Source organism: Apis mellifera, linkage group LG3 (genome assembly GCF_003254395.2).
Source record: "Apis mellifera strain DH4 linkage group LG3, Amel_HAv3.1, whole genome shotgun sequence".
NCBI classification, from domain to species: domain Eukaryota; kingdom Metazoa; phylum Arthropoda; class Insecta; order Hymenoptera; family Apidae; genus Apis; species Apis mellifera.
Genome location: NC_037640.1, coordinates 4341144 through 4368102, shown reverse-complemented (window position 1 = coordinate 4368102; position 26959 = coordinate 4341144). Strand labels below are relative to the sequence as shown.

Genomic DNA, 26959 nt, shown 5'->3' with positions numbered 1-26959 from the left:
GGCGCTCTCGCGCAGTCTGGCGTCGTCGGCCGACAGGTGTGCATTGAGGGTGTGTTTAATCGTGACTTTCTTTTATTTCTTTATACTCTCAACAGTTTTAATCGTGACATTTGCTTTTGTGTCTCTCGCGAGACTCGTTTTTTGAGTGTTGTTGCAAAGTTTGTATCTGTAATACAATGATAGCAAGCGAAAATTAGTTATGCCGGTCGATGAGATTTTGTGACTTCTATCGTGGAAAATTTCATTCGATGGTCGCCAATTAATGCAATGGGTAATAAGGTAATAAGATTTTAATACAAAAAAAAAATACAATTTTGAATCGTTCGATGTGGACTGCTGTCCAGGCCGGTAACGAATCGATTTTCATGAAGAGAGAAGCGGGAGCTATGAGAGAGGGAGAGAAAGAGAGAGGGAGAGAACGAACGTATGTGCTACGATCGAATGAGAGAGAAGAAAGATAACAGAGATAAAATGAATATTTTTCCTTTATTTTTATTAATTTTTCACCTGTATTTGATTTATTATATTTTATATTATCTCCCTTTTAAATCAATATATTTTTTTTTGGTAGTTTCTATTTCTTTTTATTATTTTAGTCTATTTTTCTTTCTCTCATTCTATTTAGTTGCATCTTACATTTTGTTCATATTCGTTCATACCTACGAGTGTATTTCTGGTAACTGACTGTTCCAACACGTCTTGCAACCAAAGGAACTTTTCATCGAAACACGCTTCGGTGTAGTACTATATCAATGACATTATTATAAATTGATTCATCAGAAAAAAATTAGAAAATATAAATAGATTATAAATTTGTTTCTTATATAATCATAATTGAAATAATATATTTATCATAAATTTTATTTTTGGTTCATAAGATATTGAGAACACAAAGATTGAGTAATTCATACGAAAAATGAGACTTCATGGTAGATCAATTTCAGCCATTGTGCTTTATACATATTACAAAAATAAATTTTCGCATTATTTTTGAAAATTAAGTCAATTTATAATTGATTTATAAATAAAGATTGATTTCTTGAACAAATGTAATTTGTTACAAAAAGAAAACAGTTTAATAAGATGCTATTTTAGAAAATGATCGAGGGCATTATTATCACGAGGATGATGTTTAGCGACCTCTACGTACCAGTGTAAAAGTAATAATCGCTTTAAATGCGCCCTAAATGAATTAGAAACCATTGACCGTTTTAAACAAAGATGACGCGTCTCGTATAACGAAATACTTCGTGTATAAATAATATTGTGTATCAACATTATATGCGGATTATACGAACAATAATTGGATGGAATTTTCGTTCTAGTGAAGTTCCGCGTCTCTGACCCTCTTCCGCCCTCTGATTCTCCTCCGGTCGATAGACCCAACTTGACGTGTCTCTCTCTCTCTCTCTCTCTCTCTCTCTCTCTCTCTCTCTCTCATGCGCTTGATAAAAAGGATGAAGACGAAGTGAAAAAAGTAAGAAAATAAAATATGAAAATTGTATAATCATGATAATATGTATATTATATTTATATTATATAACAAGATCTGTTATTTTTGCTACATTTTCTAAATCGATATTATAGCCATTAAATTTTTATAGACCATACATAATGTGATGGCTAATGAAGTATAGTGAAAGACTGATGATAATTATATTTTTTATGTATTTCGTCAGAATTATTACAATTGAAGAGAAATGAATACAGAAATTGTAATCGGATTGTCGAAATACTATGACTCGAATTAATAAGCACATTTAATAGTCCATAATATTAAATTTTTCAGAAGTGATTTTTAGTTTTAACAAATTGAGATTTTCTTTCAAAGTATTGTGCTTTTTCATCTCTAAGTTTTATTATTGGTAAGTGAGATATGAAATTATTAAGTATTATCAATCTATTAGAGATTATTAAGTAAAATAAAATTTAATTTTTTTTAAATTAAATATTAATATTTTAAAGAAATACATTTTTTATATTTTTGGGAAAAAAATATTGTTATCTTCAACAATATATGACAAATATATGAAATGACATAAATTGAAGTAGTGAAACTGTACACAAACAGTGATGAAAATCTCATGTTGATTAAATTTTCAATTAATGAAGCAAAAATGTATTTTAATTATTATTTTAATTAATATTTTTAAATTTTGATAACAAGATTTGATTTTTTGTAGTTGAAATTGAAATAGAATACTTTTTTTTAGTCTTTTAGCATTTAAATTTTATATTATAATTATAATGAATGCACATTAATAATATAATATTATTGCAATTGTTTTTTTAATCAAAATAATGAAAATAAATGTATAATTGCGCAATAAAAAATTATTTTGTATCAAGCTTAATAATTTAATATATTTTCCATTTTTAAATTTTTTAATAAAAAAAAATTTTTTAATACAAAATATTAAATACAGTTTTCCATTGATTTCATAATATAATAAATTTTTATTTTGATATTAAGTGAAAATATATTTATATATTTCATATATATAATCATATATATTTATATATTTCAATGTTTTTTTTTTATAAAAAAATCAATCCATGCTCATCTATGTTTCACAAATCTATATTAAAGTTCAATTAATTCATTTAAACGTTTAATAATATTTATGATATAGAGCATGTTGATATATTCTTTTATATTTCTTTTAAAAAAAATGATCTCAAACAAAAATGATAATACATCTTTCAGTTATTCATATTGAATTAATATTAATTATTACTATTCTATTGTGAAAATAACAATAACACATAACAAGATGTTCTTTTGCAAAAAATAATGTCTACTGCTTACAGCTTACGTGACTTTCGTCAGATACGATTAAATCCTGGATATGTGTATGACTGCAACTGCAACAAGTAATCTTCTAAGGTCTTTGTAGTGCTTCGAGATTATACGTTTATGTGTAGGGTTTTCGTATTCTCTGTCTTGTTGACATTAAATCCCGTTTTTTCCCTTCATATATTATTCATTATGAATTCATATTTTGAGAAATGAAAGAGAATCTTTAAATCTGATAATCATTATTTAATTTCTAATTTAATTCAGTTACATTTGGTAATACCATTTAAAATAACAACCTAAAAATTTAATACATTAAAACAATTATAATAAAGGTGATTCTGTTGCAATCTGCTTTTTATTATTATTATATTTATTATATTATTTATTATATTTTATATAATCATTAGTATTAGATCTGCTAGATCTCGTTTTGAATAAAAAAATGAAATAGAAAAGAGTTTTAAAGAATTACTTTAAGCCTTTTCAGAAGTGATTTTTAGTTTTAACAAATTGAAATCAGAATTATTCAATAAGAATCATAATATCATTATTTAAAAAATATAGAATTAATAATATCATAGAAAATCTTCTTCAGTTGGGAAAAAAATTTTTCTTATATCATATGTGTTTTTTAGACACATTTATTCTTTCTTTACAACCTTGTCAACCTTGTGGTATCAATCCTAATGAAAAATATTAATCTGATTTATTAAATCACTTTGTATATATTTGTCACAATGTAACATTTAAAGTAATTAGAAGATTCTATTTATATTTCAATTAAAGAATTAAAGAAAACAAATTAATTAATAACAATGCAAACATAATTATATATTTAATTTATTGATCATTTTATTAATCCTTTAAAGTAAGCAGAAATGAAATATTTCTTTAAAAAAATATTCTAATTATTTTAAATCAGTTTAACAATATATAATATAAGTAAAGAAAAAAAAGTTTAAAAATATTAATGTAGATTTAATATTATAATCTTTAATTATTTCAAAATACGATTACACTATAATTTATGCCACTTTATTTTTAATAAGTTTAGTCTTCGAGCTCCTTTCTAATTCATCTTTTTGATCTTATCATTTATTTGTTTCATTTTTACAATGCTATATTCTTATATTTTTATCTTGAAAATATTCATGGTATATGTTTATTTCAAGTTCGCAAATGTGATATTTTAATTTGTATATTAATTGCATAACGAAGATTTCATTTTTTTTGTTTTTGTTATTTTTTTTTCCATTATTTATATTATTTCACATATATGATATGACATGCAATGATATGATATGTAGATTCAAATACAATCTGAATTAGTCAAATAATTATATGTATAGATTTATGCTAGATCTATAGATTTAATATATATTTTTGAAAATTCATAAAATATTAATTTAATTTAATTAAAAAATGATATTAATTTAGAAATAAATTAAATTTTAACCAAAACTGGAAATTATATCATGCAAATTTTATATAATTGGAAAATTTATCATTAACTTAATAATTATTATTATAATTATAATTAATAATTCTAATATATATTATATTGCCACGTAATTCAAAAAATTACTGCCGCATCCAACGTTGGTCAGTAATATCGTCGTTATGACGCGGCGTCGGTTTGTCTGGCATGTTCCTTACCTCGACAACCCTCGATGTCGTGGGGTGAAGACCCTGCGTGTCTAGCCAGAGTCTCCCGTGCATTTCGTATTTATTATTTATACGCCGACAAGTGTCTACATCCGGTAGGATACGCGCGGGAAATCCACTTCGTTAAAAAAGAGTATCGCGTCGTGCCCTCCGATGCAAAATTATACGATTAGGGGGAGATCTTCCCATCATGCATTTCTCAAAATGAACAGTCAAATTCAATACAGCGACACGGGTTTATTATCTGTATTGGATAACATTAAATTTCTGAAAAAACAGTAATTGAATGGCTCGTATTTTTAAATTTATTTCATATATATTCATAATATTGTATTGAATTAATTTTTAAAGAAAATAATTTAATATAATTTTTAATTTTTTCAAAAGATCTTGCAATAGAAAATTAAAATTCTTTTTTTATTTTTTTACATGATTTAGGTGAATAAATTTAGAATTAATACGTTAAATTTAAAGATTTTAATATGTTAAATAATTTTAAATTAAATTGAATTAATTTGAAATGATTGAAATTAATCGATTGTTTAAGAATTATGTGATTGATTCATGTAATCCTTTGTCACAAATTATTTAACTAACAAATCGAATCTTATTATTCTACTTAAGTTCAAATTCTAATTCAAGATTCAATTAATATACAAAAACAACACTTATCTATCTTCTTATTCATGAATGTCGATTGTTTAATAATCTAGATTTACATATGCCCTATTATCATATTCTATCATTTGATTACAATTTCAATTCAAAATTATAAATATTCACATCAGAAAACATATTATGCACAATAAATAATGCAACAATTATCTCTCAATTCTGATATTACTAAATTATTTAACAAACTTTTCTAAAATATAAAATTTTTATCAAGAAAAAGATTTATTAGATATAATTGATATCTTTTAGATTTTAGCTTTTAGTTTTTTTTTTTTAATATAAATACAACATTTCTAAAAATATTTTGTAAGATCTTCTTTTATCAACAGGACAATATTTCTTTGAGGAATCGAAGAATTCACTTGAAATTCATAAATTCTTCCGCATCTTCGTTTACTGGATCGCGGAGAAGTTGATCTCACATAGCATGGATTAAAGGACAGAATTTTGTCGGATTTGCATTTTTATCGGAAAACCTTGGTTGTTTATGGTTCTGCTATGTTGCATGAATCGAATGAATAATGGAACGTGCCGCAAGGTTTGATCGAAGAAAACTCGACCGCATACTCAGTATTTATACTTGAATTATAACTATTTATATCCTCGTCCATCTGTTGTGTGTTTCACTTATTACCCATGTGAATGAGGATGCATCATTTGTGTGTAAGGAATACTTAAGAGAGCTCAACAAGAATTCAAAGTTCCTTTAAATAGGATAGTATCATATGGAATATTATAGCAAATTGATTTTAATTTATAAGATAAATTATGTAATTTTTTATTTGCTCATTTTTCTTTATATATAATTTTCTAAATACAGTATTTTCTTCTATTTTTTTACTATAATTAATTAAATAAATTTAGAAAATTCTTTTAAATAGTTTTTAATTTTTTAATTATTTTTTTTTCTTATATAGAAAATTATAATGAACGCAATCAATTATAAATCATTATCTTTAATTTGAAAATATAAGAATAGATCAATGAAGAAAAAGAAAGTAATTAAAGAAAGAAAATAAAATCTCAAAGAAATGAAATAATATAGATATATTAGAAAGAGAATTTTATTAAATTCATATATTAATCTATAAGAATTGATAACTTGGTAAGAAATTAATAATTTTTGTAACAAATATTATTTTTAAATTTTAATAATACTATTGTAATATGTTATATTTGTTATAAATTATTAATATTATTTTATAATTTATAACTTTTAGTTCATTCTTAAATTGTTTCTTTATATATTGAAAGAATTCGTCGAGAAAGGATTCCAGGAGAATTCTTGATAAAATATGGTTTGCTGGAGATATAATAAGATCAAAACAATTAGGGTCTCGCGTTTCCGTACAATTCAACGGAATGAATTAAGTTTCAGGGACGAAGGAAATGTCGCGTGTTTCGTACGCCAATAATTTTGTTGAACGCATATATGATGTCTATTCTTTTTTTTTTTTTTTTTTTTAATTATATTTTACATAGAAAAAAAGAATTTTATGTAAGTACTTTTAGATGATTTACATTTAATATCAATATAATTAAACTTATTGAAATATTGATGAATTTTAAAAATTCAAATTTTAAATTTTAAAAAATGAAATCGAGATTATCCCTAGGATTTAATAAAAAGAATTTTTCTGAATTTAGATTGTATTCTATGCATATATATTTCAATTTTTATATTAATGTTTTAATTTTTATTTAATAAAAATATTAAAAAATATATTTTTATAATATTTATATATTAAATAACGTATATAATTTTTTAAAAATATAGAAAAGTTTTTTTTAAAAAAATTTTAATATGAAATAATATGAAATATTTTTAGAAACACGAAAAAATTCAATAATCATATTATTTTAAAAATCAAATATAAAACTTATACTTGATTTATTAAAATTAATTTATTAAAATAGATTTATTAAAAATTTAGTAAAACTAATAACTTAAAATGAACAACTATAATATCTAATATTATTTCCATGATCTCATTAAGTGTCATTATTTGCAATGCTTTCTTAATAAGATGTGACATCATCTAAACAGAATTTTTGCTTGTTTAATGTTTCTACTATTAAACATATATACAAGTAAGAATAATCGCGTGACGTAATATCCTTAGATAAAGCATTTATATATATTGAATTGTTTATGCTATTAAAATATCTATACAAGAAATTGATGAAGTATTTTTCATACTGAGATATTTTGTAATTATCTTAATAAGGTATCTTAATAAAAATTGAAATTTTGTTCTTTTATTTCATATCATATCAATTCTTTGTCTTGTATGATGTTTCAAAGTTAACTTCAATTTCTTGCGAAATTAGTTTTCCTTCCATGCGTTAAATCTTTTGATGTCGAACAAAGTTTCTTTATTTTTCAATCTGGGTTATAACGAATAACTAAAAAAGTATTTTTTGTTATTATTTGTTCGTAGATGAAAGGCAAACCCTTTGATTCCAATCGAACTTAGTCTACATGGATGGATCAAGCCAGAAGGGCTAAGAGTCCATCCTAAAAGTTGCCATCCTAGTCCTCAACTGCTTTCTCATCGAATTGCTTTCGACGACTAGGAACTGGATTAATTTTTGGACGTTCTGGCCAAACGTGAGTATTTTGTCGTTAAATACCTTAAGTATCAATGATTTATTTATTTTTTTCATTATTTCTTTATAAGAAATTTATAGTTAACTAAAAATCCTTTATTTTAATCGATTTTTATATGTATTTTTATATTTACAAATTTATTTTCTTTATAATTATACAATTGATATATAATATTATTTATATAATATTTTATTTCTTAGAAATAATATCATTGATAATGTATATGATCATCATTTAAAATTATTGAACAAATAATATTATTAAATGATGAAATTATAATAATCAATAATATAAATATAATAATGAAATTAAATATGCTGATTGGCACAATGGAAATCTGTTCTAAACGGAAACTTGTTCTGATTAAGAACTCAACATACGATAATTATTGCAATGATATTTTTATCCCAAACGTTATACGTCATCATGAAAGAAATACAGTGAAGTAGTACAAATTTTAAATATATACTGATTTATAAATTATACTTGTAGATATTCATATTAAAATTTTGAGATCATTTGATGCAATGTTATTAAAAAAAAAAATTATAAAATAATCCTACAGCTAGTGAAGAATACTGATTTCTTGAAACTGCTCTGATTCAATCATATATTTCTTGATAATCTACAGCATTCAACGTATAAATTAAAACCAGACATAAGTACAGAAAATTTACATACACGTGTATTATATGTATATGTAATATATGTATTATATGTATATGTACGTGAGTAAGACATTAAATAAGATTACAAATTGTTAATTTGTAATTGTTTAATATTTACATATCATATATTATGATAACCTATTATGAAGATAGCTATGTTAATATCTTAGAATTCGTTTAGATAAGAAATTATTTTAATTTCTATAATATTAATCTTGATTAGAAAATATATAAGATGTACAATATGAAAATATATGAAAATATATGTCATTAAGATGACATTATTATTATTATTAACTTTCACAATTAATTTATTTTTTTGGATTATGAAATAGAAATATTTAGCAAGTTTAGCATGCTTTCATAAGTTTTAAAACCTAAAATATTAAAGAATCTTGGGATAGACAAAATAATCCCTAAATATACTTTACACATACAGCATGATCAAGAAAAAAAAATCAATGAAAAGTAAAATAAACATATTTCTTTTTATGTAAGAATCAAACATTTACATTTCTATTAAAAATCTCTCATTCTCAATGTTCATGAAACATCGTTAATCATCATCTTTTTCCCAGTATAAAAACAAAATGCAAAACTCTTAAGTGGATTTCTCAAACGTCACCGATTGGTACCGATGATTTCATTTACAATCTCATTATATCTCTGCATGTATTTTATCACGAATGGTTGAATTTCTATCCGCTATCATGTTCGCTGATTTATATATTCCAACATATAGGATTAAAGCTTTCAGTTTAAAAATCCTCCACCGGATCAATTCTTAACACGATTTACGTGTTTCCCCTCTATTGATTCCCTCTATAAAAACCTGTGCGTTTGATGAATTGCAGCGTGTGAAAAGTCTTGGATAATCGGGGACGAGGATGGCCAGGAGCAGCGGCTCTACAAACGCGCACCGGCGATGCACCGATCGCACCATCGTCGTTCATCGCGATGCCGTTGTCGCAGCTTGTAGTACGTCTGTTCGCGAATCACGATCGATCGGAATCGGGTACGATAGAAACGGCCACGGCACTGCTACCTCTGCCTACACTGGCTACGCTGCCAATTTCGATCAGGGAGAGGGCACGGTCGATTAGAGTCGCCCCTTTCGATACAACTGCCGAGCAGCACGTGATTCACGTAAGTTTCACGTTTGCAATAAAGAAAATTGCTATCTTTTTCATTTTTATTTATTTATTTATTTTTTTTATTTTTCTCTTTATTCTTTGTTTGTTTATTTGGTTTTCCATTTGTTGGGCCAATTGAATAGGCAAGATTGAGATTTTTTCTTCTCTTTGCTATTTTTCTATCCTCCTCCTTTCTTCTCTCGTGTTGATGGAAAATATCGAACGACCTCATTTTTTTTTATTTTATTTTTTTTTTTTAATTTTTTTTTTTATTTATCGATATTGCTGTCAATGAGCATGATTTTTTTTTTCCTTTGGAATTTCCATCAAAATGGGGTTTTGGATTTTTATGCGTTTTTTATTTTTAAGCGAAGGATAATTCGATAACGATATTTAATGATTTTTTATGCTTTCAGTAAAATGAATTGTAAAAATTATAAAATATTTTATTTGGAAATTAATAGAAAGTAAATAATTTAGATAATTTATTTAACGACTCTACTTGAATAATTATTTGTAGATTTTTATATTTTAAAAAGAAGGGAATCTGGAAATTAAGAAAGATTAATAGTTGTCCAATTATTTAACTGGAATAAAACCAAAAAATATATAAGAAGAAGAACAAACAAAATTAATCAATTAATAAATAAAAGAAGAATTAAAATGTTTAAAAAATTATGCAAAAATTGCTACTGATATTGCGATAATGTTCACTTGTGAAAAAAAAATACATCTTTTGTTGCGCAAACAAGTGTAAAGAAAGGGAATATCGATTTTCGTAAAGGTTAAGATAAGATAAACTTATCGTTTCGATAAAACCCCGTTGGCCATCGGTTAAATTAGTTTATAAACGCTTTGTTATTGGTTTTATTGCCAAGTACTGTGTCTTTTACGATTCGATTTCTATGAATCGCGCATTCGTACTTCGTTTGTAGATATAAATGTCTAACGTGTATAGTTACTTGATAGATGATAATCAACTAATCGTCGACTAGCTGTTCGTGTTTCATAGCATGAAACGTGAATCATAGAATTGTTAAGAAAAACAAATTGTTCTAGAAAAGATTGAAATTTTAATCAATTGGCATTAATTTTTAACTTGATTTATATTTTTTTTTTCATTATATCATAGCATATATTATTTATATATTATAAAATTCAAGTTCAACAAAAAGAAATAATATAATAAAAAAAAAATTTAAGTGAGAAAATCATGCTTTATATAAAAATAACAAAATTTTGTATACTGATGCAATATAATATAAATAATAATGCCACGATATACGATTTCTTAATTTTATTAATTTATAATAATTAACAATAAGCGTGGAATACATTATTCCAAGAACCAATTAAACCATCTGGATTATATATAATATTATATATAATATTGCCTAAAAAAATAACATCAAGTTGATCAATTTTGGCAAGGATCGAGTAAAAGTCGTCCAAAATTTTTTCGCCAATTTATTCCTCTTTGAATCTCGAGATCTACATCTAAACGACGAGATTAAAGAGTTTCTACTTATCTTCCAACGAAGAAGTTTCCAGCTGCAATTTCTGATATGACCGGAAATTCAACTTGCACGTAGAATGAAGTCAGTATTATGCAACAACCGTCTATTGATGCCATGATAGGGAAAAGAATGCACGTTGAATTTCTTATCAACTATTTGCATCGTTGGTTATCATCGTACATTAATTATATCATGTATGATCTTTTGAATTGTTTCATTTTTCCTATCGTCTTTGTATAAAACTTAATTGTATCATCAAATTTGATTTTTTTTTTTTTTTGAAAAGGAAATATTTTCTAAATTTTTTCAATATTTACAACAAAATCATATGTTAACATCATATTTTATTCATAAATTTCTTTAATGCTACAATAGAACAATAGAATATTTTTAATGTTAATAAGCATAATATTTATGCTTATAAAAAAATATAATTACCGTTATTGATTCAAGTTCAACTCAGTCAAAGTGATTATCATATCACATTGATTCTTTAATAAAATCATTTGATATAATACTAATAATCATTAAAAAGATCACGTGTCCGTCCACATTTATCTCCTATTCTATCCACATCTTCTCTTTTCGGTTCCATTGTTATTCCGGTCTCAACTCTTACTTCCACCATCTACCTATCCACTAATAAATTATTTTTTTTTTCATAGGTTACTATAGAGGAACTATATACGAAGACCTTGACATATTCGATGGCATATTGCTCGCTCTTACACGCGCGAATGCTTAAATAGTGCAAACGACGAATTATCGACCACATCGCTGCTGTATCTATGTATTTACGTGGCAAGCAGACGTTACTAGGCCCGTGACTTTCCAACAAAAAGTCCGAACGTCGAAGCGAAAACCTTCGTCACGGCCGGGGCCAATCATCGGCACAGCTGGATGTTAATCAATAAAGAATCTTTTTCCGCGATTGGTTCACTCGACACCGCGAAATATAGATCCATACGAATCTGAAATTTAGGAAAGCCTTATTGTTTCAGAGATGAGAAATTGACGAGCGGAAGGAATTTGAGTTTGATTGATTGTAGGCCTGTATTTCCTCTCGTACGATTACAAATATAGCGTTCATAAATTTTTATTGCTAATCGAAACTCTCATAACGCAAATCTATTTATAGAGGAGCATGTTTATCGAAAAAAAAAACGAGATATATTGAAGTACGAAGTAAAAGTAAGAATTTGGTTAAGAAAAATCATAAGAATAAAATACATCAGGAAATTATCATTATCAAATATAATCATATAATGTAAATGGAACAAAGTTTTTTAGAAAAACCGATATTAATTTCAAAATATTATATTATTGTAGACTTATAATAAGAATATTAAAATTAATGCTATTGCGTATTGTTGATTTGTCATCATCAAAATCATAAGTGAGTACATTTTTTAGCCAATATAGTGGCCAACTTCTCATACAATGATAATTAGAAATATCCATAACTTAATGATTGAATATGGAAGGAAGTTTGCATTCTGATCGGATTTATTTGATTTAGAGTGATTGGTGGAGAGAATATTAGATTTAAAATGTCTGATTGGATCAGGGAATCGAATGAATAGATTTGAGGTTGAAGAGATCATTAATAGGGAATGCTTAGTGAAATGGAAATTATAATAGGATAGTAAAGTCGACAGAAAGTAAAAGTTTTCAAAGATTTGGATGGAATTGTAGGATTTGAGTGTAATTAGATTGTAATAAAAAGTAATAAAAATGATAGATGGTTATCTGATTTGTTAAAGATAAAATGATTGGTTCTGGGAAAATGGGAAGATAATCTTGTTGAAATATAAAAACATTATATTTCGTAATCGATTAATAATTTAATATTTTTCAAAAAAAATTCTGCAAATTATACATTTATAAACAAACATGTATAATATTAATCATTAAGTATTTTATTTTTATATTATCGTTAAATTCACAGATATATTTGCCAGTTTGATAAATGGCACACTTGAATCAATATATTATATTAATTTAAATTTCATATGTTCTGTTTTATAAAAAAAGAAAATTTATCTTGCCTCCGTTTATGTTGCAGAAATTACAAAGACGAGTACATCTCGCAAAATGGGTACGTGCGGGGTCTACTTGTCTCAACTGCGAGCAATGCTCGTGAGGAATCTTCTCTTGAAAAAGCGTGAGAAACGGAAGACTACGGCGGTATGTTAATTATAAAGCAATTAACACTCCAAAATTGATTTAACAAGACTTAACATCCGTTATTTAATTAACATGATTAACTTGAAACTAAAAAAAAACTTATATTTTTTTGTAAAACTATTATTATTATAGTTTTGATTTCTTCTTTTTCTATTTTATGCTACACCAATTTAATTATAAAACGTTTAATTTATTAATTTATTTTTCAAATTTTTATTGAATTCTATATATTATTTTGATTATTAATCATGAAACTTTAATTAAATGAATATGAAATATGAGATGCTGTTTATCTGTGGAATGTCTAAGTTATATCTGTTTGATCTTATCGAATTCCACATACTATGAATCATCAATAATATACATATAATGGAACTTCAATCAAGTACATACTTAAAGAAGAGAAACGACGAAATTGTGAATAATTCATCAAAATCGCTAGTTTTGTATAATTAAATAATGCCGTACAGCTGTTTGACCTGGTTTCAAGGTTCCAGTGGAATCTTTCAAGTTTGTATTGAATGTGTCAGCATATATTGCATTAAGAAGGAATTATGTTTCACCGATTGTCAAGGAATGAGAAATCTGATCCAGACTATCATGCAGAGGTTCAAGTATACACCTGAATTGTTATCGTAGGATTTTTATGTTACCATTTTATGGAACGAAGAGTCTTATTCGAGTAGTAGTTTGCGTTAGGAGGCCAGAACTAAGTATAGACACGAATACTTATTTTATGTATAAATCGATTTTCTCTACCTTTAACGAGCTATATTTAGACTCGCCTTTCCTCTCTTCTCTTCGATCTGCCCTTTATCTTAACAAATCGAAGCAAAAGTTTTGATGAACAGTATAACAGAATAATATTTGAACAATAACACATTTTATGTGAAAGAAAAAAAAGAAGATTCAACAGTAAAACATCAATTAAAAATTGAAGAAGAAAGAGTACGGACTTAATATTTATTAATTCTCTATAAATAGAACTTAATCTGCTTATAAGGAAAGAAATTCTAGAATTTTTTATTGTAATCTGAAAGATAGAAAATAATAATTGCTAATCTGTTTGGTAATAAGATACTATAACAATGATTTGAATTGTATGAAAGAATGTGACTACATACTTATATGACATCATGAAGTATATTGTTTTTTAAATAATGAAAATTTACATGATGATTATTGATGTTAAAATAGATGGCTAAAAAAAGATCTATTAATAACATGAGATGGATATATAATAAAATGGTTATTAATCTTACCTGATCATTGTTATTGAGAAATTTTTGCTCATAATAATTCTTTATATAACAAGTATTTATTTTATTGGCGCTAGTGTCAATATTTGTGGCGTTTCTGGCATCTTGACAAATGAATTCTGCAATCTGTGGGACAGATTATATTCTATACATTATTATTTATTTTAAATATTTTAAATTTATTTTTTTTTAAGAAATTTTAAAGATTTTACGTTGATATAAATAGAGAAATAAGGGGAAAAAAATAATTTTCCAAAATTAATCATTAATAGATACTTGAAATTATCAATTCTTTATCATTAAAAGATTTTTTGAAAATAATTACTATTACAAAAAATTTCATTGGAAAGAAATTTACATATGAATTGGTGAATTGGATGTCTAAGTCAGTCTACTATAGAATAAGACAGAATATATCGAATATGCAAGAATCAGAAAAAGAGGGAATACAAAAAAAAAGAAAAAAAATGTATATGTTGGGTGCCAGTAAAACTGCAATCCAAATTCACCAGTTACAATGGAGAGAAAGATGTGCAGATAGTTTCCATGGACGGCGACGAAGTGACTACGTTCCGTGGACATTCACGTCTGCCAACGGGGGAAGGCGTATTGCCAATTCATTAGGTGTTTTTATATTAGCTTTGTGCCAACTGGGCCAAGGGTCGTCGTGGAAGGGTCTAGAAGAGAGGAGAAAAGAAGGAAAGAATAAAGTTTTCTAATTCGTCTTATTATTTTTCCATTGATCTTGAAAAATAGATTAGAAATGGAACACAGTTCTCTTTGTTTCCTCTTTGATACACTTGACCAAGGACAATGTGAATATATTAGAGCAGTAGTATGATCTCGAGTTCTCAAAATAAATTCACTCATTTAGCTTTACTGTTTGATGATTTCACGTGGTCGATTTCAACAGTACATTTTATTTTTAATGATTGACATTTGGAGGAAAATGTGAATAGTTTTTAAATAATGGCAGATTTTATCAATATATTAAAATGTATTAATACATGTTTTATTAATGCTTTAATGAAATTTTATTATTATGATATCATAACAATAATATATTTAACAAAAAATATTTTCATGAAAAAAATATTTACTTTTATAATTTTATAATTTACTTTTACGTACATAAATGTAGATGCACATTCTACTAATTTAAAAATATTAATTTTATCTGCTCTTGAATCTTATAAATCATATATTAAGAAGAGTGATAATGAACCATAATGTTATAAAAATTACTTCTTTTTTGAACTTTTTTGTTTTCCTTCTCTTCCTTTAAAAATAGCTGGATCGATAATATTTGTAGGTCCATTGTTCCACATAGAGGTAGAAATAGTCTCCATTGGTTCAACGGTAGAAGGAAGTAAATGAGGACCAATTAAAAAATAAACTTGTTGTATCCATGCTGGAAGAGACAAACCAGCCACACAACATTGCCACAATGGCAAACCCAAGTGAACAAGCATCATACGAAAGTATATAGTAAAATTGTCTGCTAAGCGATACCATTTATTAGTATTCTCTCGATGTAGCCAGATTGTTGGCGATTCCATTTCCGGTTTTATACGATATACCAAATAGATCTTGGCAATTTCACTTTCTGGAAAGCATCTTGCTATTTCAAACATTTTGCAATCATTTTCCTGCAAATGAGATGAAATTGTATTCTCAAGATCGGTAGAACTACCGCAAACGGTTTCATTTTCTAATTTATGGATGTCATTGTAAGATTCTTTCTTAGTAGCATCTGTTTGATAATTTTTAGAATTGTTTGTATAGCGTTTTAAAGAGGAAAAGGTACCAATTTCCATGCATCCTATGGGAAATTCTTCACCTGTATAAAATAAATAAATTTTTTATGAAGATATTATCAATTTTTAAATTTGATAACAATTGATAATGATATTACATTATTTTAGTTTGATATAAAATATATAATTTAATTATAATTTTCATATGAGATGATTGATAAATATGATTAAATACTATATATTAATATTTATTTTATTTTTTTCATAGAAAAAAATAAAATGAAAAAGGATTATTTTTATTAAAAATTTTAAAATAATATTATCAACTTAATATAATTATAATATTAGAACTAGAATATCAGATTTTAATATATATCTCATTATAGTATATATAAATGAATATAATCAAAATTCTGTCTTAATAAAAATTAATATCTTCATCAAATTTTTATTTTCTTAATAAATTCAAAAAATAAATCTAAAACTTTTATTATAATTTGATAATTTTAGTGTTAATATATTTTAATAGAAAATTAATTAATATTAGCAAAAATTATTTTTATTCATTGCAGAATTATAAAGAAAAAATTATATTAGAAAAAACATAGAAAGACAATAGAAAACAGAAGTTGAAATTATGATGCTATTGAAGAGTCAGAAATAGAGATATGAAATAATTATTAATAACACATTGGATTGGAAGCAATGATCATGGATGAAAGCCGACAAATTGGATTATCGAAATGCGTGGATAAGTTTAGAATAGAAGTTTAGAATTTTACCTGCTATCTCAAGATTCCACTGAAGCAGAAAACCGTCGATCGAGGCGTAAAAGTTCTTAACATCTTCCGGGAGTATACAACAATGGCGTTGTTCCCAGCTATTAATGACTGTAGTTTCACATCCGTTTCTGCGATCGACTCGTACATTTTTTACGTATGGAAAACTTTCGAGAATCTTGACCACACCTAATGTAAGATTCTCGTAAAAAGAATCCTCCGTTACGATATCGACGAAGAAAGACATTGAGTTATATATATATAGATTTTTTTTTTAATATTCGTTCATCAATTTTCCCACAAAGAACGATTTCGAAAGATATTCCGAATCTTTATTAATTAAATATTATATGGATCTTAATATTTATTAATTAAAAATCATTCTTTTGAATGATAAACATCTTTTATTTTTTAAAAAATTCAGAAGAAGCATCAATTCAGAAGAAGAAATTATATAATAAAGATTTTTGATTATTCGTCGAGAAGAAGGAATCATTAAATTGCACTAAAATTGAATTATTTTATCAATAAAGGGAAAACTTCGAAATTTTCAATCCAAAATGATTTCTTGAAAAACTACGTTTCATTATTGTTAGAAGAATTTTTATCTTCTAATTAATTATATATTGGATTTCAATTTTTAAAATTCTTCAAAACCAATTATATTTCTGATATTATCTTTTTTTTCCAATCTATTTTATCTTATTACAATGTACACCATTATTTATTTTTTTTTCTTTTTTAACTAATTTTCTTTATGTATAAATTCTTCTACGAATAAAAAAAATTTCGATTTATAAAAAGGAAATTTTAAATCGCTTGTGAACGACTGTAAAACCAAGAATAATCGTGCTAATGAATCGGACTGGTTTGGTCCGTTGTTGATCGTCATGGTGACGGAATACGAAAGCGAACTACTAGTATATCCACTTTTCTCATATTCAAACGAACCAACAAAGGTTGTATCGAACGCTTGCGCAGGTTTTCATTGCACGACAACTGTGGGAGAGGGTGCAGGTGGAATAATTATTATGCACGCACGAGGGAGGTTCCTTTTAGAAACTATGCACCTTTTTCTCTCCTATATTCAGTCATCGTGAATAATTTTTAACGTATTTATTATTTAATTATATACATATAAAAAAGAACAGCTGCTGGTAACGGTTGAGAGTTGAGTTAAAAACTTGTTCGATTCTAGAATTAAAAATATCATTTATTCTGTATATCTTTTTTGTATTTAATTTTTTTTTAATTTTTTTTTACTTTGAACAATTTATTATTCATCATAAATTATTTTTCAAATTAAACATAATTAAACTAAATTAAACATAAAATATATATAAAAGAATATAAAAATAATTTTAAAAAATGTTAAAATTTTAATTTTGATTTATAATATTTTTTTCCTTTATGTTTTTTCTTATGTTGTTTTTGTTTTATTGTTCACAGGAGATTTTCCTCCCTCTTTGCACTCTAGGTGTGTTAATTGTGGTGAAAGTATTACCACCGAATCCAAATTATCCCGCAATGACAACACAAAGACAAGAAGGTGGTATATTCGAGACATTCAATGGCTACAAGAACAATACGATAGCTGTTGTTCCAAATTCAACAGAAACTTTGGTACATGTTCCTGTATTAACAATTTTATCTCAATGTTCAATTTCTATAATATTTCCATTTTAGGCCTTTTTAAATTCAATGAATGCTCTGTGGTTATCAATGTGGGATTATCCTGGCAAGCTTCCTTTAAATTTCATGGTATTTGATACAAAGGATGATTTGCAAGCAGCATATTGGAGAGATCCATACAGCGTTCCCCTAGCAGTAATCTTCGAAGATTCTCAACCAATATCTCAGCATCTCTTGTAATATTTAATAATATTTAATTGAAATAATCAATTGCAATAACTAAAATTAAGAAATTTAAATGCAATTATCTAATTTACATTAGATATGAGATAAGAACAAATCCATCATATACGAATCCACCTTCGCCGACTGAATTGTATTCTGCCCCAGTTACTTGTCGGAAAGATACGAGCCACTGGTTAGGTGGTGTATTGTCAATAGAAACTGGTGGATCGTGTCCTGCGAACAATTATTTGCACTCAGGTTTCTTGGCATTACAAATGATAATGGACATTACAAAGATAAGAGTATGTTTCTTGATATTTTAGATTAATTCGTAATCGAAAAATATTTTATACTGATTTGAATCTCTATATTAACAATTTTTAGTTAGATACGAGGAATACAGATATAACTGTACCGGATATTAAATTAGAAATGTTTCCTAAAGAAGCTTTCACCGCAGGTAAATTACAAATATTTTTAAATAATTTTTCCATCTTTCTACATATTGATTAAAAATTAGTGGATTTTTTAAATTATATAATTATAATAATTGTATAAATTAAAATTTATAAAAATAAATTATAATTTATAAATTAAGTTTAAACTTTTTGCTTTTTTTATTTTTTTTTTTTGATATTTTTTTTTTCATGTTTCTAAGAATATTTTTTATTTAGACTGGATGTTGGCCTTTAGAGTTGTTATACCACTTTTTATGGTCTTGGCCATTTCACAATTTGTTACTTATCTTCTGATCCTGATAGTCGGTGAAAAAGAAAAAAAGATTAAGGAAGGAATGAAGATAATGGGCCTAAAAGATTCGATTTTCTGGTAAGTAAATGAATATTATTTATAAAATTTTTTATATTGAAATGTTAGTATATAGTAATATATAAAATATTAATAATATTAATAAATTAAAAAATGAAAATATTTAAAAATTAATTAATGTTTTTATTTCAGGTTATCATGGTTCATTATCTATAGCGTTTTTGTTTTGTTACTTTCTGCTGTCGGAGTAATATTACTTTTTACACTACAAATGTTTCAACATACACACTTTTTACCAATATTTCTTTTAGTAGTACTGTACAGTTTCTCTATAATCATGCTCGCTTTTATGATAACACCCTTTTTCGATAAGTCACGAGTAAGTATTTTATTGGTACTATTGTACTATTATTGTATTATTACTTTATTAAATTAATCTTAACTATTTTCAGACTGCCGGTGTACTTGGCAATTTTGCAGTCACAATAATGAGTTTGATGTACTTTATTCAAGTCTTTGTAAACGATTCTAGTTCTGTACCATTTTGGTTGGTTTCTCTTCTTAGTCCAACAGGAGTTGCTTTAGCTATGGATAAAGTTTGTATTGGAAGAAAATAATGTATTCAAAAGAAATATTTTGTAAATATTTATATAAAAATGTTTGTATTTTTTTACAGGCACTTGTACTAGATTTACAAGGAGAAGGAGTTAATTTTGACAATCTTTGGTCAGGTCCTGGTATACCATTTGGAGGAAGTCTTATTATGATGACATTAGACATAATTCTCTATGCTTGCTTAGCTTACTATTTTGATTGTGTCATACCAAGTATGTTTTTTAAAAATAAACTTTGTTATATCCATTAAATTATTAATAACGAATTAAATATTAAATATATAATTTAGGTGAATATGGAACAAAAAGAACTCCTTGGTTTTGTTTCACGCCTGAATTTTGGTGTCAAAGAAAAGCTCCACGGGTGAATTTCATTAATAATAATAAAGAAACGAATATAAAAATAAAAAAACAAATATATTTAAAATTGTATTTATAGGTACCATCATCAAATGGTGAATCGAACTCTTTTATTCCTGGTGAAGAAACTAATCGCGATGTTGAACCAGTAGTGCGTGAAATGAAAGGTCGTGAAGCAATTAGAATAGTTGATCTTTACAAATCCTATCAAAAATGCCGTAAACCAGAAATTAAAGCTGTAAATGGTATTAATTTAACGATTTACGAAGGCCAAATCACAGCGATACTTGGACATAATGGAGCTGGCAAAACTAGTCTTTTTAATATATTAACTGGTTTGACTGCACCTACCGCTGGCACTGCCTTGATTTTTGGTTACGATGTTCGGGATTCGAATGATATGCAGATGATTAGAAGTATGACGGGCGTTTGTCCACAACATGACATTCTTTTTGATCTTCTTACACCTCGCGAACATCTTGAATTTTTTGCCGCTGTACGTGGTATTCCACGATCAATGATTGAACACGAGGTAATATGAACAAGTTATATAAAAAATTTTTTTTATAAATTATGAATAACAAATTGTTATATTTGATTATTTTTAGGTGAATAAAACTTTAAAAGATATCGATTTAATTGAGAAGGCAGATACTTTTGCAAAATATTTAAGCGGGGGACTGAAAAGGAAATTATCCGTAGGTATCGCCATTATCGGTGATCCGAAAATTATTATTCTGGATGAACCTACAGCTGGAGTTGATCCCTACTCCAGAAGACAGATGTGGTCTTTCTTACAATCTAGACGTCACGGAAAAGTGATTTTACTGACGACTCATTTTATGGATGAAGCGGATATACTAGCAGATAGGAAAGCAGTTATTAGTAAAGGAAAACTAAGATGCTGCGGTAGTTCTTTATTCTTAAAAAATAAATTTGGCATTGGATATCATTTAACGTATGTCTAACATTTATTAAAAAATGAAAAATGATATAGTATAGTAATAAATAGTATAATTAATAAAAATATATTTGTTGGTTTCTTACAGATTAGTACTTGAAGGAAATGGAAGAGAACACGCTATTACTAGATTAGTAACGTCTCATGTTTCAAAAGCAGAAAAAGCGAGACGTCATGGCCGTGAACTGAGTTTTATTTTACCTCATAATTCAGTAGAAAGCTTTGCACCACTTTTTTCAGCTATAGAACATGAGATTAAAACTCGGTCAAGTAGATTGGGCATTAGTAGCTATGGAGTATCAATGACTACTCTAGAAGAAGTATTCTTACATTTAGAAAAGGATGAAGGTCCTGAATATACGATGGATAATTTATCAAAAAAAATGGTGCGCAATCGTGCATTAAGTAGATCCTTATCATTACAATCGAAAAGCACTTCTTATCAAAGTTTGCAAAATGAAGGTGTTACTGTCCAGAATGATGGTCAAGCAAAAGGTATATTCAATTTAATATTTTCAAAATATTAAAAAGATTATAATGTGTTAATTTTATTTTTATTTTACTGTAGAGGCAGGAGATTTACCGGATGGCGTTCATAGTGATAGAAACCCTCCAGTTCTCGGCCTTGGATTAGACCCCATAAAAATTCGGCCTAATTTCATTCAAACTTTGTATGCTATGCTTCGTCTAAGAATACTCAGGCTTTTTAGGAACATTCAGTTATTGTATTTCACTATCGTTGCGCCTCTTTTTCTGATAGTTCTTGGCCTTCATTTACATAGCATTCAAACAGTCGAGGTCAAAATGCAATCTCTTAAATTGAATAACGGTATATTTTGGAATAACTGTATCTTAATAAATAATTTTTATCTGGATTGAAAATTTTTTTTTTTTCTTTTTGCTTTTACAGATACTTACGGAAATCAGACAAAAATTTTGTACACAAATAGTACCGACCACGATATCACAGATTTAATCGATGGAATAGGTCAAGATGTAAAATATATTAAAGAATACCATGGAAATTTTGCAAATTTGTTAAAAATTGCACCACATGTTGCCGCTTTCAATATCAATGAATATAGTCTATCTAAAATCAATTTGATTATCGCATATAACGATACTATGCAACATTCTCTACCAATCTTGATAAATTTGTTATCAAACACCTATTATAGGTATAATTAATAGTTCAACAATATATCGCAAATTTAAATAATTGTATATAAAATTCATTTATTTTCTTCTAATTAGGTTGATCTCAGATAAAGATAATTTAACACATATTGAAGTTAAAACGCATCCTTTCCAACAAACTTCTCAACCACAAGAATTTAATATTGGCACAGCGAGTTCTGCTCTATTTATTGGAATGCATTTTATATTGTTACCAATAACCTTAGTTGTAGATATGGTTTATGATCGTGAAGTAAGATTTTTTTTATTTTAATCGTATTTTTAAAATAATATATTATTTGTTTTATTATTTTAAATATTTATATTATTTATTTATATTATATAAATAATTAATCATATTATATATTATAAAACAATATTTCTTACATTCATATTTTTAGATAAAAGCAAAGAATCAACTTCGTGTTAATGGTCTGTCATTTTCTATGTACTTCCTAACATATTTTATTGTACTTATCGGCCTGATGACATTCATAAGTTTATGCATCCTTGGCATCATATTTGTCTTTGATGTGCCTTCGCTTCAAGAAATACCAGCACTTATTACCTTAGGTGGTCTTCTGATGCTTTATTGCCCATCATCCATTCTATTTTCGACATGTTTGAGTTATATTTTTGACAAAATGGATTCAGCTCAAAGCATTTTACCCAATATTGCTACATTTTTTGGACTTATACCATTTATACTAGTTACAACTCTTGATATGCTAGGTCTTAGTAAGTTATATTTCAAAAATTATTATTTATTCATAGAAATTCATTTATTTAGATGTAACTTCCAATTTTTATTAAGAATTTATAAATTATAAATTAATATTGATCTGTTAATAAATTTTTTAGGTGGGACAGCAGCATTCGTTTTACACGTAATTTTTTCTTTATTAAACACATTATACATACCATATGCTGCAGTATATTATGTAGAAAGAGTTCATATAATGTGCTCTATTAACGCTGCTTGTCATCATCTAACTATGTCCGATTATTTAACCACGGAAATCATTTTAATGGCCTTTGGTGTGCTTCTGCACTGTCCGATGTGGTTTTTCGTGCTTTTATTATTGGATATTAAAAAAAGTGGTGGTAATATTGGCGATATATTGAAGCATTTTTTGGTTAGTATAATTGATATAACAGATTAAAAAATTAAATAGATATTTAATTTATAAAATAAAAGTTTTTTTATCTTCATAGCGTAATGGTGGTTCAATCGGTGAAGAAATAATGGAAAACTCTGATATTGGAGAACACGAAGATGGAGATGTTAAAATTGAAAGACAGAAAGTTTTTAATCTTATTACTTCGTCATCTGTTCAAGAACCACCTGTAGTTTTAGTACAGGTATTATTTTTTATTACATATTATTTTATTTTTAATATTTTTTAATTTATGTATATCAATATATATATATATATATAATTGAATTTAAATATTTATTAGAATTTAAGAAAAGAATATCGACAAAAAGAGTCAGGATCATGCAGTTGCTGTTCAAAACAAGATGAAGAAGCTAGTCAAATACAACGAAAAGTTGCTGTAAGAAATCTATCATTAGCAGTTGAACCAGGAGAAGTATTTGGATTACTTGGTCACAACGGTGCTGGCAAAACAACAACAATGAAAATTATCATAGCAGAAGAAGCAGCTACTCGAGGGAGAGTACAAATTGGTGGTTATAATATTAATTCCAGTATAACGGAAGCTTTTAAACAAATGGGATATTGTCCCCAACATGATGCTCAATGGAAGAATATTACTGTCAGGGAACATTTAGAATGTTACGCTGCGATTCGTGGTGTACCGTGGGGAGATATTGACAGGTGATGATAGGGATAATATTGACAGATATCGAATATTTGGGATAATATTCAAATATTATAAATTTTATAATATTGAATTCAAATTAATTTAATAATTATAAAAGTTTTAAATATACATTTAGTTAAAAAATTATTATAAAATAAAATTTTATATTTCAGAATTGTAGATTTATATCTTACTGGTTTGCAAATTCATGAACATGCCGATAAACAAACTCAAGAGTGTTCGGGTGGAACTAGAAGAAAACTTAGTTTTGCTATGGCAATGATTGGAGGTCCAAAAGTTGTTTTAATGGATGAACCCAGTGCAGGAATGGATCCTAGATCTAAGAGATTTTTATGGGATACAATTCTTGCTAGTTTTCAGGTTTGTTTTTTTATTAAAATTTTTAATTTTTTTAAATATATGATTGTTGATGATAATTTTTTTATAAATAAATTTATTATAAAATAGGGTGGTAGAGGTGCGATTTTAACTACTCATTCAATGGAAGAAGCTGATGCTCTCTGTTCCAGAGTGGGTATAATGGTAAAAGGAGAGTTAAGGTGTATTGGTTCTACTCAACATCTGAAGAATTTATATGGTGCAGGCTATACTCTTGAAATGAAACTTTTAGGCGGTGATTGTACACCTACCACACCTTCCGGTGATAGAATTACAAGTTTGAAGGAATTTGTTTCCAGTCTTTTTCCAGATGCAACTTTAGAAGAAAGTTTTGCCGATAGATTAGTTTTTGCTGTACCCCAACATGCAGTTAACTCGCTGGCCGAGTGTTTTATGAAATTGGAAAAAGGTAAACATCAAGTAAATTAAGTTAAACCATTAAAAATTCTTATTAATTTAATAATTTAATAATTTAATATTTTGAATTTTAGCCAAGCTTGAATTAGATATTGAAGAATACAGTTTCAGCCAAACTACTTTGGAACAAGTTTTTCTTAAATTTTCTCACTATGATGAATCTAATTCGGGAGAATGATAACTCACACAAATGAATGTGTTTATTCTCACGTGTTGTATAGTGAAATACTCATGGAACTGCTCAATTTGTGCAAAAAGTGTAAAAAAATTATTCTTATTGGAAGAATTAGTGTTTTGTGTTCTCACATAAATATTATTGAGAACAAAGTTAAACAAAGTTAAAAAAAGATTTCTGCATTCTAAATATCAAGAATATTCTAATAATTACAAAAAAACTTTATATTTTTGAATGCAGATTTTGAAGGTATAAATTCTGTTTTGACTCGACAATTCTGTGAATGAAAGAAAACATATTTTTACGTTATATGATCGACCTAATTATTAAAAATATTAGATTTTTTTTGTGTCGATATATTATTGCGTTTGTCAGAATTAATAGTGACTTCCTGGAGGTAATTATCGTGAAATAAATGGACACATGTATAAAAATTAATTGAACTGTAAATAGAAAATCGTGTAATGTGGAAACTGTAAACGATTTATTCGATTATCAGCAAAAATGCAGTACTAATACTATTTAAATAGTAATATTCATAATTTTTAAATTACATTGTAATATAGTCTATTATTCGATTCCTATGAATATTATAAATAGGTCTCACAAATAATATTGCTGTGGAATTGGAACGTTATTATCATTATTAAGAATAATATTAAACATTATTAACAGCGAAAAAAATATAGATCCAAAGATCAATATTAAATTCTTTTTAAATATACTGAATTCAATGGATTATTTATCGATATTGATAAACATAAGAACATTTGTACATTCATTTATTAATTTTATTATTGCTCACAATTCAAATACTGTTAAAAAAAATTACATCATTATTTAAAAGATATGATTATATATAAAACATAATGGGTTGTTTAATTTGTGCATATAAGATAATATGTATTACATATTTATGAATATGTACTCCAACTTACTTATCGTCTTTTCTGAAATCTTTTGAATAACAAAAAACAAATTATAGATTGGTAATCTTGCCTCAGTAGCACGTAAGACGATAATAATTTAATACGAGACTTCTATAGTAGAGGCAATCGAAATTTGATAGGACAACTTAAATATGATAAAATTATATTATATATAAATAATATTTGATAATCTATATAAATAATTTAATAATTTTAAAAAAATTTTATTGATGTAAAATTATTTATAAATATTTTTAATTTTCTTTTCTATATTGTAATTAAATTTTTTATTTTCTAAAATTTTTATTTTTCCGAAAAATGCTTTAATTCTACTGCAATTTTAAATAAATGAAATAGTCTGATTAAAACGAGTTGAAACTAAGTAAAGAGTGAAAATAAAAAAAACAATAATTTTTTATTATATG

General features: G+C 26.4%; 2 protein-coding genes across 4 annotated transcripts; one reads left to right on the top strand and one right to left on the bottom strand.

Annotated features, from left to right (window-relative positions):
* On the top strand, window positions 1-26237 carry LOC414029 (ABC transporter A family member 1). The gene is made up of 26 exons (XM_397465.7): window positions 1-279; window positions 7582-7751; window positions 9274-9565; window positions 13135-13256; window positions 18501-18674; window positions 18738-18919; window positions 19006-19210; window positions 19293-19368; window positions 19583-19736; window positions 19869-20055; window positions 20129-20272; window positions 20353-20503; window positions 20581-20654; window positions 20730-21182; window positions 21259-21608; window positions 21700-22106; window positions 22180-22440; window positions 22522-22789; window positions 22866-23040; window positions 23189-23525; window positions 23649-23923; window positions 24003-24149; window positions 24249-24628; window positions 24788-24995; window positions 25083-25422; window positions 25505-26237. Exons 4-26 carry the CDS (start codon window positions 13164-13166, stop codon window positions 25606-25608), a joined length of 5145 nt encoding a protein of 1714 aa, XP_397465.5. The 5' UTR covers window positions 1-279; window positions 7582-7751; window positions 9274-9565; window positions 13135-13163; the 3' UTR covers window positions 25609-26237.
* Window positions 11515-17639, bottom strand: LOC107964212 (tubulin polyglutamylase complex subunit 2). 3 transcript variants are annotated; one of them, XM_026439365.1, is made up of 6 exons: window positions 17055-17639; window positions 15025-16355; window positions 14519-14641; window positions 14381-14457; window positions 14016-14289; window positions 11515-12040 (listed from the first exon to the last, which is right to left on the bottom strand). In XM_026439365.1, exons 1-2 carry the CDS (start codon window positions 17296-17298, stop codon window positions 15757-15759), a joined length of 843 nt encoding a protein of 280 aa, XP_026295150.1. In that variant the 5' UTR covers window positions 17299-17639; the 3' UTR covers window positions 11515-12040; window positions 14016-14289; window positions 14381-14457; window positions 14519-14641; window positions 15025-15756. The 3 variants fall into 3 exon arrangements, with proteins under 3 accessions (XP_026295150.1, XP_026295149.1, XP_006559778.1); XM_026439364.1 differs by having other exon boundaries at window positions 14016-14457; XM_006559715.3 differs by lacking the exons at window positions 14016-14289; window positions 14381-14457.
* Window positions 26238-26959: the final 722 nt, after the last annotated feature.

Coding starts and splice junctions, on each gene's coding strand:
- LOC414029 (XM_397465.7), top strand. CDS start 13,164: ATGGGTACGTGCGGGGTCTACTTGTCTCAACTGCGAGCAATGCTCGTG. Junction 18,920..19,005: donor CCAATATCTCAGCATCTCTT/GTAATATTTAAT, acceptor AATTTACATTAG/ATATGAGATAAGAACAAATC. Junction 20,504..20,580: donor TTTTGATTGTGTCATACCAA/GTATGTTTTTTA, acceptor TATATAATTTAG/GTGAATATGGAACAAAAAGA.
- LOC107964212 (XM_026439364.1), bottom strand. CDS start 17,298: ATGTCTTTCTTCGTCGATATCGTAACGGAGGATTCTTTTTACGAGAAT. Junction 16,356..17,054: donor GTGGAATCTTGAGATAGCAG/GTAAAATTCTAA, acceptor TATTTTATACAG/GTGAAGAATTTCCCATAGGA.